This window comes from Triticum aestivum, chromosome 5A (genome assembly GCF_018294505.1).
Source record: "Triticum aestivum cultivar Chinese Spring chromosome 5A, IWGSC CS RefSeq v2.1, whole genome shotgun sequence".
Classification (NCBI taxonomy): Eukaryota; Viridiplantae; Streptophyta; class Magnoliopsida; order Poales; family Poaceae; genus Triticum; species Triticum aestivum.
In genome coordinates this window covers 511,473,595-511,486,526 of record NC_057806.1, presented here as the reverse complement: position 1 = coordinate 511,486,526, position 12,932 = coordinate 511,473,595, and the positions used below count along the sequence as shown (strand labels likewise).

The window sequence follows — 12,932 nt, the reverse complement described above, 5'->3', positions numbered from 1 at the left end:
GACTCCGTTCTCAGGAACAATGGAGCGAGCAACCAACTTATTGGAAATCATACATACTGATGTGTGCGGTCCAATGAGTGTTGAGGCTCGCGGTGGCTATCGTTATGTTCTCACCCTCACTGATGATTTAAGTAGGTATGGGTATATCTACTTAATGAAACACAAGTCTGAAACCTTTGAAAAGTTCAAGGAATTTCAGAGTGAGGTTGAAAATCAACGTGACAGGAAAATCAAGTTTCTGCGATCAGATCGTGGAGGAGAATACTTGAGTCACGAGTTTGGGGCACACTTAAGAAAATGTGGAATAGTTTCACAACTCACGCCGCCTGGAACACCTCAGCGTAATGGTGTGTTCGAACGTCGTAATCGCACTCTGTTAGATATGGTGCGATCTATGATGTCTCTTACCGATTTACCGCTTTCTTTTTGGGGCTATGCTTTAGAGACTGCTGCATTCACTTTAAATAGGGCTCCGTCGAAATCCGTTGAGACGACACCGTATGAATTGTGGTTTGGAAAGAAACCTAAGCTGTCGTTTCTAAAAGTTTGGGGATGCGATGCTTATGTCAAGAAACTTCAACCTGAAAAGCTCGAACCCAAATCGGAAAAATGTGTCTTCATAGGATACCCAAAAGAAACTATTGGGTACACCTTCTACCTCAGATCCGAAGGCAAGATCTTTGTTGCCAAGAATGGGTCCTTTCTGGAGAAAGAGTTTCTCTCGAAAGAAGTGAGTGGGAGAAAAGTAGAGCTTGATGAAGTATTGCCTCTTGAACCGGAAAATGGCGCAACTCAAGAAAATGTTCCTGAGGTGCCAGCACCGACTAGAGAGGAAGTTAATGATAATGATCAAGATACTTCTGATCAAACTCCTACTGAAATTCGAAGGTCCACAAGGACACGTTCCGCACCAGAGTGGTACGGCAACCCTGTCTTGGAAATCATGTTGTTAGACAACGGTGAACCTTCGAACTATGAAGAAGCGATGGCGGGACCAGATTCCGACAAATGGCTAGAAGCCATGAAATCCGAGATAGGATCCATGTATGAAAACGAAGTATGGACTTTGACTGACTTGCCCGTTGAACGGCGAGCCATAGAAAATAAATGGATCTTTAAGAAGAAGACAGACGCGGATGGTAATGTGACCATCTATAAAGCTCGGCTTGTTGCTAAGGGTTATCGACAAGTTCAAGGGGTTGACTACGATGAGACTTTCTCACCGGTAGCGAAGCTGAAGTCCGTCCGAATCATGTTAGCAATTGCCGCATTCTATGATTACGAAATATGGCAAATGGACGTCAAAACGGCATTCCTTAATGGTTTCCTTAAGGAAGAATTGTATATGATGCAGCCGGAAGGTTTTGTCGATCCTAAAAATGCTGACAAAGTGTGCAAGCTCCAACGCTCAATTTATGGGCTGGTGCAAGCATCTCGGAGTTGGAACATTCGCTTTGATGAGATGATCAAAGCGTTTGGGTTTACACAGACTTATGGAGAAGCCTGCGTTTACAAGAAAGTGAGTGGGAGCTCTGTAGCATTTCTCATATTATATGTAGATGACATACTTTTGATGGGAAATGATATAGAACTCTTGGACAGCATCAAGGCCTACTTGAATAAAAGTTTTTCAATGAAGGACCTTGGAGAAGCTGCTTATATATTAGGCATCAAAATCTATAGAGATAGATCGAGACGCCTCATAGGTCTTTCACAAAGCACATACCTTGATAAGATATTGAAGAAGTTCAATATGGATCAATCCAAGAAAGGGTTCTTGCCTGTGTTACAAGGTGTGAAATTGAGCTCAGCTCAATGTCCGACCACGGCAGAAGATATAGAAGAGATGAGCGCCATCCCCTATGCCTCAGCCATAGGTTCTATTATGTATGCCATGCTGTGTACCAGACCTGATGTTAACCTTGCCGTAAGTTTGGTAGGAAGGTACCAAAGTAATCCCGGCAAGGAACACTGGACAGCGATCAAGAATATCCTGAAGTACCTGAAAAGGACTAAGGAAATGTTTCTCGTTTATGGAGGTGACGAAGAGCTCGTCGTAAAGGGTTACGTCGACGCTAGCTTCGACACAGATCTGGATGACTCTAAGTCACAAACCGGATACGTGTATATTTTGAATGGTGGGGCAGTAAGCTGGTGCAGTTGCAAGCAAAGCGTCGTGGCGAGATCTACATGTGAAGCGGAGTACATGGCAGCCTCGGAGGCAGCACATGAAGCAATATGGGTGAAGGAGTTCATCACCGACCTAGGAGTCATACCCAATACGTCGGGGCCGATCAAGCTCTTCTGTGACAACACTGGAGCTATTGCACTTGCCAAGGAGCCCAGGTTTCACAAGAAGACAAGGCACATCAAGCGTCGCTTCAACTCCATTCGTGAAAATGTTCAAGATGGAGACATAGAGATTTGTAAAGTACATACGGACCTGAATGTAGCAGATCCGTTGACTAAACCTCTCCCTAGAGCAAAACATGATCAACACCAGAATTCCATGGGTGTTCGATTCATCACAATGTAACTAGATTATTGACTCTAGTGCAAGTGGGAGACTATTGGAAATATGCCCTAGAGGCAATAATAAAAGCTTTATTATTATATTTCCTTGTTCATGATAATTGTCTTTATTCATGCTATAATTGTGTTATCCGGAAATCGTAATACATGTGTGAATAACAGACACCAACATGTCCCTAGTGAGCCTCTAGTTGACTAGCTCGTTGATCAACAGATAGTCATGGTTTCCTGACTATGGACACTGGATGTCATTGATAACGAGATCACATCATTAGGAGAATGATGTGATGGACAAGACCCAATCCTAAACATAGCACAAGATCGTATAGTTCGTTTGCTAGAGTTTTGAATGTCAAAGTATCTTTTCCTTAGACCATGAGATCGTGTAACTCCCGGATACCGTAGGAGTGCTTTGGGTATGCCAAACGTCACAACGTAACTGGGTGACTATAAAGGTAGACTACGGGTATCTCCGAAAGTGTCTGTTGGGTGACATGGATCAAGACTGGGATTTGTCACTCCGTATGACGGAGAGGTATCACTGGGCCCACTCGGTAATGCATCATCATAATGAGCTCAGAGTGACCAAGTGTCTGGTCACGGGATCATGCATTACGGTACGAGTAAAGTGACTTGCCGATAACGAGATTGAACGAGGTATTGGGATACCGACGATCGAATCTCGGGCAAGTAACATATCGATAGACAAAGGGAATAGCGTACGGGGTTGATTGAATCCTCGACATCGTGGTTCATCCGATGAGATCATCGTGGAGCATGTGGGAGCCAACATGGGTATCCAGATCCCGCTGTTGGTTATTGACCGGAGAGTCGTCTCGGTCATGTCTGCTTGTTTCCCGAACCCGTAGGGTCTACACACTTAAGGTTCGGTTACGCTAGGGTTGTAGGGATATGTATATGCAGTAACCCGAATGTTGTTCGGAGTCCCGGATGAGATCCCGGACGTCACGAGGAGTTCCGGAATGGTCCGGAGGTAAAGATTTATATATAGGAAGTCCTGTTTCGGGTATCGGGACAAGTTTCGGGGTTATCGGTATTGTACCGGGACCACCGGAAGGGTCCCGGGGGTCCACCGGGTGGGTCCACCTGTCCCGGGGGGCCACATGGGCTGTAAGGGGGTGCGCCTTGGCCTAATGGGCCAAGGGCACCAGCCCCACATAGGCCCATGCGCCTAGGGTTAAGAGGGGGAAGAGTCCTAGGAGGGTAAGGCACCTCCTAGGTGCCTTGGGGGGAGGGAAACCCCCCTTGGCCGCCGCACCCCCTAGGAGATTGGATCTCCTAGGGCCGGCTACCCCCCCTAGGCACCCCTATATATAGTGGGGGAGAGGAGGGACTTCATACCTGAACGCCCTGGCCTTTGGTTGCCTCCTTCTCCCTCCCCAACACCTCCTCCACCTCCATAGTGCTTAGCGAAGCTCTGCCGGAGTACTGCAGCTCCATCAACACCACGCCGTCGTGCTGCTGCTGGTGCCATCTCCCTCAACCTCTCCTCCCTCCCTTGCTGGATCAAGAAGGAGGAGACGTGGCTGTTCCGTACGTGTGTTGAACGCGGAGGTGCCGTCCGTTCGGCGCTGGTCATCGGTGATTCGGATCACGTCGTGTTCGACTACTTCATCCCCGTTCTTTGAACGCTTCCGCTCGCGATCTACAAGGTACGTAGATGCATCCAATGACTCGTTGCTAGATGAACTCCTAGATGATCTTGGTGAAACGAGTAGGAAAATTTTTGTTTTCTGCAACGTTCCCCAACAATTGTAGGTTGTGTTCGTTGCTATTCCGGTTGTGTGGTGGTGCAAACCTATCCGAGCAGAGCTCCTCTTGTAAGCTAGTTTTACCGATATTTTTTGTACCGCATGTACTATAGTGATTTTATTGTCGCATGGTATTGAAATTTCTACACTCCACGTAATTATATAGATGCCTTTCCTCTAAGAGAAATGTTTTTCTTAACATGGTACTATCGAAGTCGCTCACATACACGAATATACACGCACCCCTATGAACACACGCACGCACATTTTACCCCTATGAGTATTTCTTGGAGACTGAACCAGTATAACATTTTTAGATTTTACGAAGTCGCCATAGAAGCCTCGCAGTCGACGGAAACGTCTCCTCTCACTGAACAAACATCACCGTAAGCATAAAAAAAAATCTAGGATTGGTTCGCTCTAGGAGAAATGTTTTGAGTGTGATTTTTGAGAGGGTTTGAAGGAATATTCCGTGTGGCGAGAGGGTTTAGAGAATCCTGAGCTAGGTCGGGGCAGACAAGAGAAGCGACGCAGTACCTGCTCCTCCAACGGTACACCAGCGCATTATATACCTCCCATTAATCCCGGAAATCCCCTCCCCACCGTCCGATCCACATGGAACGGCGACCAAAATCCCCCATTACAATTCCGTAGCCCATCCAATCCCAGAAATACGCCACCCTCAGCCCGCTGCAACCGGGTCCCACGCGACGCCGACGCCCACATGTCAGTGACCCCACCCGCACCAACCCCATGTGAACGCCGCGACGGACGCGCACCTCCATCACGTGCCCGGCGCGTGCGGAAGAGAGGGAGGAGAGGTGAGGAAAGGAAGGAAACCCTCGCGTCGTCCCCTCCGCTCCGAAACCCCCGACGCCAAGGAAACCCTCGCGAGCCCGCAGCCGCCTCCGCCCCCGCCCCCGCCGCCGCCCGAATCCGGCCGGTGCCAGCGGCCCCGGACCCCCGCCGCTCCAGCCCCCGAGGTCAGCTCCCGGCGCCGCTCGCCCCCGGTGTTTTCCTTTTGCTCTGCGCGTCCTGGCGGCTCATTTTGGGGGGGTTTAGCCTGGGTTTCTGGCGCGGGCCGCCGTGTCGCTCGCCGCGCGCGGGTTCGCCGGAGGCGTGGTCGCCCGATCGGTGCCTGGCGGGGTGGATTCGGGGGCGGTTTCTCTCGTCGTGGTTTGAATTTGCGATGTGTATTTTGGGGGATTTGTGGTTCGGCGGGGTACGCAGCGGGCTCCATTTCGTAATGCACGAGTAGTGAATTGCTATTGCCTGGCATGTCACATGCATGCGTGTTAGGTTGGTGGATTTGGGGCTAGGGTTTGGGGGGATGGCTGAAACTGACAAGAGTGCTTGGCCTGATTCAGGGAGCGCTGCGCAGCAGCAGCAGCAACAGTGCTTGACGAGGAGGGAGTTATGGCAGGAATGGCCGGGAAGGGGGACGAATCGGTTGCGCCCGTGAGGTCCAGCGACCGGCTGCGGCAGCGGCCCAAGTACTACGGGCGGGGATACCTGTACTACTCGCCCAACATGCGCAACAAGATGAACTCCAACAAGAAGCGGACGGCTGCATCGCAGATCGCCAAGAAGCTGCTTCGCAAGCCAGCTGCACGGGAACCTCCTGCCGATGTAAGCAACTTTGTATGCTAGTTGTTTGGGATTTGCTTGTTTTTATCATTGAAAAGCATTCTTACCTGATATGCTGAAGATGTCATCTGGTGTACCGTGTCTTATGATACATTATTTTGACCAGCTGTTATTTGCATGTTAATGATTGGAGTTATTATCCATCCATCTGTTAATTTTAGCCGCAAGGAATGTCTTGGCTTCTATGGAGGCTTTGTTAGCACTATATCCCTGATTCTGCATCTTTTACTGGATTTTTACACTTCCCAGAATAAAATATGTCCATCAGTTAAATAGGAAACACAGACACTTTTCAAGCTATTATTAGTATAGGGACGTCTGGTTCATGTAACTTTATTGTATGAAACATGAGCGATTGACCACTTCCTGAAAGCTATCTCCTGAACATTGTACCTGGAATGCCTATATTTCTGTGTAGGATTGCTACATTATGCTCAGTACCTTGATTATAATAGCCCTCTTTATAGTCCATTGCAGCAAATCTGCGCCGTTCAACACTTTTCAAGCTATTATTAGTATAGGGACGTCTGGTTCATGTAACTTTATTGTATGAAACATGAGCGATTGACCACTTCCTGAAAGCTATCTCCTGAACATTGTACCTGGAATGCCTATATTTCTGTGTAGGATTGCTACATTATGCTCAGTACCTTGATTATAATAGCCCTCTTTATAGTCCATTGCAGCAAATCTGCGCCGTTCAACGCGGAAGCGAAGAATGTCCGTAACTCTGGAGGACTATGGCACAGATAGTTCCAGTATGGAAGATGATGACCTTATGGTGAGTTTCTAGAGTCCCAGTAATGACTGTAATTTTGGAAGCCTCACTGTTACCCAATTGGCATCTCTGTTTGCTGATTATTATTTGAACCAGCTCACATTTTCCCTTTCATGTTTTCAGAGACCCAGATATCGGTCTTCATCAAAGAGTAAAGGGGATGATCAAGTGTCGGCACGGCCGAAGCGCAAGAAAATGTCTAACTCTAACTCCATTCCCCGCCGTGAAGGTTTAAGGCCTAGAAGATCTCTGCGGGGACAAAGGCATCTTCCATACCAAGTTTCTGATGATGATCAGGAAAGTTCTGAAGAAGAACATGAACAAGATCAGAGAGAAAATGGCAATGAAATCGAAGAGGATGGTGCCAATGAAGAGGAGATTGATGGAGGTGATGAAGCTGAAGAAGATGGAGATGATGAAGACGGCGAGGAAGAGCAAGAAGTTAGGAGGAGATATGATCTAAGGGATCGTGCAGAAGTTCGTAGACCCTCCCCACAGAAGGAAGGGAAGCACAGACCACAATCTCCCCGCAGAGTACTTGTACAAGGAGTTGGTCCAAAGAACAGCAAGTATTTAAAAAAAGGTGGTTCACGCATGCATAAGCGCCCTCGTTTTTCAATGCCAGATGATTCAGATGATTCTCTTCTTGTGGATGAGCCGGATGAAGGTCCACCCATGCCATGGATGCGTAGTGGGAGAGGTGGTATGCCACCATGGCTTATGGGTGGATTGGACATGCATAATTCAGCAGCATGGGGTCTCAATGCTGGAGCATCTGGATGGGGTCATCAGGGTGATACTGGAGTCAGTACTTCATCACTTATGCCAGGGGCACAAACTGCTGGCCCAAGTTCCAAGGGAGGAGCTGATATTCAGCCTCTGCAGATTGATGAGAGTGTAAGTTTTAATGATATTGGAGGTTTGTCTGAGTACATTGATGCCTTAAAGGAAATGGTGTTCTTCCCTTTGCTGTATCCAGATTTTTTTGCAAACTATCACATAACTCCTCCTAGGGGAGTTCTTCTCTGTGGACCTCCTGGTACAGGGAAGACATTGATTGCCCGTGCATTAGCTTGTGCTGCCTCTAAAGCTGGCCAGAAGGTCAGCTTTTATATGCGAAAAGGAGCTGATGTTCTTAGTAAATGGGTTGGAGAGGCTGAAAGGCAGCTCAAGTTACTTTTTGAGGAAGCTCAAAAGAATCAGCCTGCAATCATATTTTTTGATGAAATAGATGGCCTTGCCCCTGTGAGATCTAGCAAGCAAGAGCAGATTCACAATTCAATAGTCTCAACATTGCTTGCTTTGATGGACGGTCTTGATTCACGTGGACAAGTTGTTTTGATTGGAGCAACCAATCGGATTGATGCCATTGATGGGGCATTGCGTAGACCTGGCCGTTTTGATCGCGAGTTCTATTTTCCTTTACCTGGCTATGAGGCACGAGCTGAAATACTGGATATTCATACACGGAAATGGAAGGAACCCCCGCCAAAGGAGCTAAAGATGGAGCTTGCTGCGAGCTGTGTTGGGTATTGTGGTGCTGATTTGAAAGCATTATGTACTGAAGCTGCTATTCGAGCATTTAGGGAGAAATATCCTCAGGTTTACACAAGTGATGACAAGTTTGTCATTGATGTAGACTCGGTCAGGGTTGAGAGGAACCACTTCTTGGAAGCTATGTCTACAATAACTCCAGCTGCACATAGGGGATCAATTGTGCATTCAAGACCACTGTCACCGGTTATTGCTCCATGTTTGAAGAGACATCTTGAGAAGATAATGGAAAGGATTTCTGATATTTTTCCTTACCTTTCAGCATTGGATCTTAGCAAATACTCTACCCTTTCATATGGATCTTCCATCCCTCTTGTTTATAGGCCTCGCCTTTTGATGTGTGGCGTTGAGGGTGTTGGACTGGTAGGTTTTCTCTTTTATATGGATATGTTGTAAGTATATTGTGCCTTTTTTCTTACTAATGTGGTTTAGCTTAGCAGGATCATGTTGGGCCAGCTGTTTTGCATGAGCTTGAGAAATTTCCTGTGCACTCCTTGGGGCTGCCATCTCTTCTCTCTGATCCAAGTGCAAAGACACCTGAAGAAGCTCTTGTGCATATTTTTGGGGAAGCAAGGAGAACAACACCGTCCATACTCTACTTGCCACAGTTCCATCTTTGGTGGGATACGGTTAGTACCTAGTCATAACCTTTGGTGCTATGAAATGATTTTTGAGTAAATGCTGGCTCAGTTATGTAGCTAATTACTTGATTTTTAACGTTACAGGCACATGAACAGCTTAGGGCAGTGTTATTGACTCTTCTGAATGAATTGGCATCCAACCTTCCAGTATTGTTGCTAGGAACATCATCAGTGGCCTTTGATGATCTCGAAGAAGAGTGTGCTTCCATATTTTCTTCTCGTAATGTGTATGTTCCTGGAGGAATGTTAATTCTGTTTTGCCTGGTTGTTTTGACTTAGTTCTTGTCTTAGATACACACCATGTTGAACTTCTGTTTTCATTGGTTTAGGCAACATATTACTGCTTGATTGTTCAGTTTTTTTTAACTTTTTCGAGCTCTGTAAATGCTTGAATTATGTCCTGAGTATCACATTGTTATCCATTCACAAAAAAGCATGGAACAGTATCCTTTGCGTGGGCAAGGGGGTATGTTTACTAATAGGTCATTGACTGGAACAAGTTCTTTTCCTTTTTTTTTGTTGGCATGCTTTCTAAGTTTAGGTTACTGTATAACACTTAATCGTTCGATCAAGTGTTGGCTGCTTCACGTACCCTTCGCATGGGCAAGGGGTGTGTTTATTAATAGGCCCATTGACGGGAACAAGATTTGTTCTTTTTTGTTTGTTTGTTTGTTGACATGCTTGCTAAGTTCAATTTGCTGTATATCACTTTATTGCTGGATCAGTGTTGCATGCTTCACATCAGGTTCAGTGCATTTTCTCCTACTTGTCTTATTTTTCACTAACAAAATCTTCTATTTGATAGATATCAAGTGGATCGACCAAGTGATGATGATAGATTAAGATACTTCAGTATACTGTTTGAGTCACTGCTCTCACTTCAAATGGAAGATTCAAGAAGCAAGTCAAAAGAGCAAAAGTCTATCGATCTTCCAAAAGCACCAAAGAAAGTAGATGGGCCTAAGGTTTCTGAGCTGAAAGCTAAGGCAGAAGCTGAGCAACACGCTGTTCGTCGGATGAGAATGTGTCTACGAGATATTTGTAACCGGTCTGCAATTTACTCCTTTACATTGTTGCATATATTTCTCGGTTTTTTTCGTTTGTTCCCAGTTCTCAGCAATTAACTATTGTAGGCAATATTAATACTTTAATATGTAACACTTCTGTTAGACAACATTGAAAAATTGCCTGACCATTCTTTAGCCAATCCCCAGTTCATGCTAATTCTGAATCTTGGGATCCATATTGAGTTGATTCAAAGAGTGCTAGCTAGCCTGACCTTTGCTTAGCAGTTTTGTTCGAGATGAATACTCAGTTCAGGTCATGTGGTGACACCAGATATTTCAAACTAAAAAGTTTGTGTGGTTCAGTACTGCTCCTGGTTCTAACATCATCTCCAGTAAAAAATGACCGGTTGATCGTAACTGGTGGCGAAAACTAAAAATTAAGCTAATATATGATATATATAATCTCTCTTCTATGCTGCTGATGATCTGAACATTGTGTTACATATGGAAGGTAACTGCAAAGTGAGCTAAGTTAGTGTTAGGCTGTCAGCTGTCATGTTAAATTTTGAACTTACGTAGGATGTTGTAGTAAGATGCTTGAATTTTTCAGTATATAAATTCTGAGACTTTATCTTCTGTTGCATATGCAAAAGGTCTCTAGTATCTTAGACAGGATTTGTTCACTTGTTATTCAAACCAGATGGAAATAATCAAGGTGCCACTTCATCTTTTCAGCATTCTATACAACAAAAGGTTCACTGCATTTCACTTCCCAGTATCAGAAGAGGAAGTACCTGACTATCGAACAATAGTTCACAACCCCATGGATATGGCTGCTGTCTTGCAGCGGGTGGACTCTGGACAGTACTTCTCTCAGGCAGCATTTTTGAAGGATATTAATCTTATAGTCACCAATGCAAAGGTTTGAGCTTTTCTTTTGGGGCATTTAGTTTTCCACTCATGTTACATATGTTCTGATCGTACATACATAGCAAGTACCTTGGAATCTGATAATAATCTTTATGATGATGGCAACTGATTTTTTCCCACTCATGTTACATATGTTTTGGTCATATTTTCATGGCAAGCACGGTACAATTCAATACTGATCTTTCTGATTATGGTAACTGAGAAAATGACCTAACCTCTGTAACGACTGTAGCAATAGTTTGTTGTGATCTTTCTGAAGATGCCAACTAAAACAATGACTGAAGTTTCGAGACCACTGTATCTGCAAGTTTGGTGCTAAATATTTTACTAATTTTGCAGACTTATAATGGCGACGATTACAATGGATCTAGGATCGTGAGCAGAGCATGTGAACTTCGAGATGTGGTATATTGTTTGTTCAATAGTTGTTGCTGTATTTGATTGTTGACTAGACCTCTATGTTTGTTTGTGTGACTAATGCTTATCTTTGGTCAGGTGCAAGGTATGTTGTCACAGATGGACCCATCGTTGGTATCCTTTTGTGATAAAATTGCTGCACAAGGGGGACCACTGCAGGCTATGGATGATGAGGATAGCTCCATCCTCCAAGCGCCGCCTGTTGTTCAGTTAGTTTCTGTTACTAGAACAAGTGCGAGGCTTCGTAATGTACAACCAGAAGTTGATCTGTCACGAAGTTATGAGGTGCTAAAGCGGCACAAGAAAAGCACTGAAAACGAACATGGTAATCCTCTATTCTTGACCCACTGTTGGGTTTGCAATCTTGCATATCAAGTGTGGTACAAAATAAATATATTGAACTGACCTTTGTTTCAGGCACCTCTGCCAAAGAATCGACAGCAAGAGACGGAACGTCTTCTGGCGATGTAGATCTGTCAAAGCCAACTTCCCCAGAGGAAGCTCCAAAAGGACCACATTCAAATGGCCCTTTGAAAGAAGCTGACAAAGCACCAGATGAAGCACCTCCAATTCTACCTGGTTCTCCTTCCAACCCAATGGAGACTGACAATGGCGAAGATTCTGCCATGCCTGACACGCTTGAACAGCTGGAAGGCTTGAAGCAGCGCTTCATGGAGCTCACCGTGGGCTACGGGGTGCCGCAGCTCGAGAGGCTCTACTCGCGGATAATGAAAGGCGCGATAGAGTTGACAGGTAAAGAAACCAACAAGGATCATAGACGGTTAGTTGTTAGGCATTTGTTGGCATTCGTTGAGAACAGCGACAATTTTTAACTCTAGCAGGAATAAGAGGTTTTACTGGTTTTCCCTGTGTACATTCTGTTGTCTGTTGGAGCAACAACCCCGAGGAGCTGTCCATGCCTCCTGATGTAGTGATGTAACAACATTTTCTGAAATGCTCAGTGGCATTACAACAGTTTTGTGTAGCAAGTTCTGTTCTGGTCTTTGAGGATTTGAATTTTCAGAACGGCCTTTTTTATCTATACCAGCCATTTATTTCTCTATATTTTATTATTATTGTGGTTTGCAGCCTCAACTTTGACTTCAGTAAAGATGATCCATGCCACGTTTACCTCTCGTTCCAATTTGTATATCCTGTAGCAGACACCCGCCTGTATTTCGGTGTATTATTTCATTATTTCATCAAGAGGGGCGCTGATTATACTGAGTAGTTTACTTTGAAGAAAGAAAAAACAGGTTGAAATGTGGGCAGATATAACATGTGGAATGGTCACAAGTTGGGAACATGCACCCTTTGCCAGCGGAACCCCAGACTGATGCAAAGCAATGGACACACGACCATACAAGATCACACTTAATGTAAGCAATGGACACACGACTTCAAGATCACACTTAATGTTCAAAGACTTGAAATGAAACCGTAATCTAACATACCCTTTCCATCCTATGCGGACCTAATAAGTCTTTCGATGTTGCCCTTGACCCAGGACATTTTTATAGAAAAAGCTCATCCGGGTGAGATCGTAAAAATTCACTCCTGACGGGAGCCGAAGCCCGGTCTGAAAGGTAACGCCACTGCGTCCTTGCCACTGAGCTACAACCCATTCAAGATTAATAATATATGAGATGCATGA

The 12,932-nt window shown here is 45.2% G+C and overlaps 1 protein-coding gene across 3 annotated transcripts; it reads left to right on the top strand.

Annotated features, from left to right (window-relative positions):
- The first annotated feature begins 5,119 nt into the window (after positions 1–5,119).
- Positions 5,120–12,301, top strand: LOC123104414 (ATPase family AAA domain-containing protein At1g05910). 3 transcript variants are annotated; one of them, XM_044526259.1, is made up of 12 exons: positions 5,120–5,287; positions 5,672–5,933; positions 6,628–6,732; positions 6,853–8,646; positions 8,724–8,912; positions 9,009–9,151; positions 9,730–9,972; positions 10,667–10,853; positions 11,201–11,266; positions 11,357–11,603; positions 11,696–12,031; positions 12,121–12,301. In XM_044526259.1, the coding sequence occupies exons 2-12, from the start codon at positions 5,721–5,723 to the stop codon at positions 12,216–12,218; spliced, it is 3,621 nt and encodes a 1,206-aa protein (XP_044382194.1). In that variant the 5' UTR covers positions 5,120–5,287; positions 5,672–5,720; the 3' UTR covers positions 12,219–12,301. The 3 variants fall into 3 exon arrangements, with proteins under 3 accessions (XP_044382194.1, XP_044382193.1, XP_044382192.1); XM_044526258.1 differs by having other exon boundaries at positions 6,853–8,505; positions 11,696–12,301; XM_044526257.1 differs by having other exon boundaries at positions 5,121–5,287; positions 11,696–12,301.
- Positions 12,302–12,932: the final 631 nt, after the last annotated feature.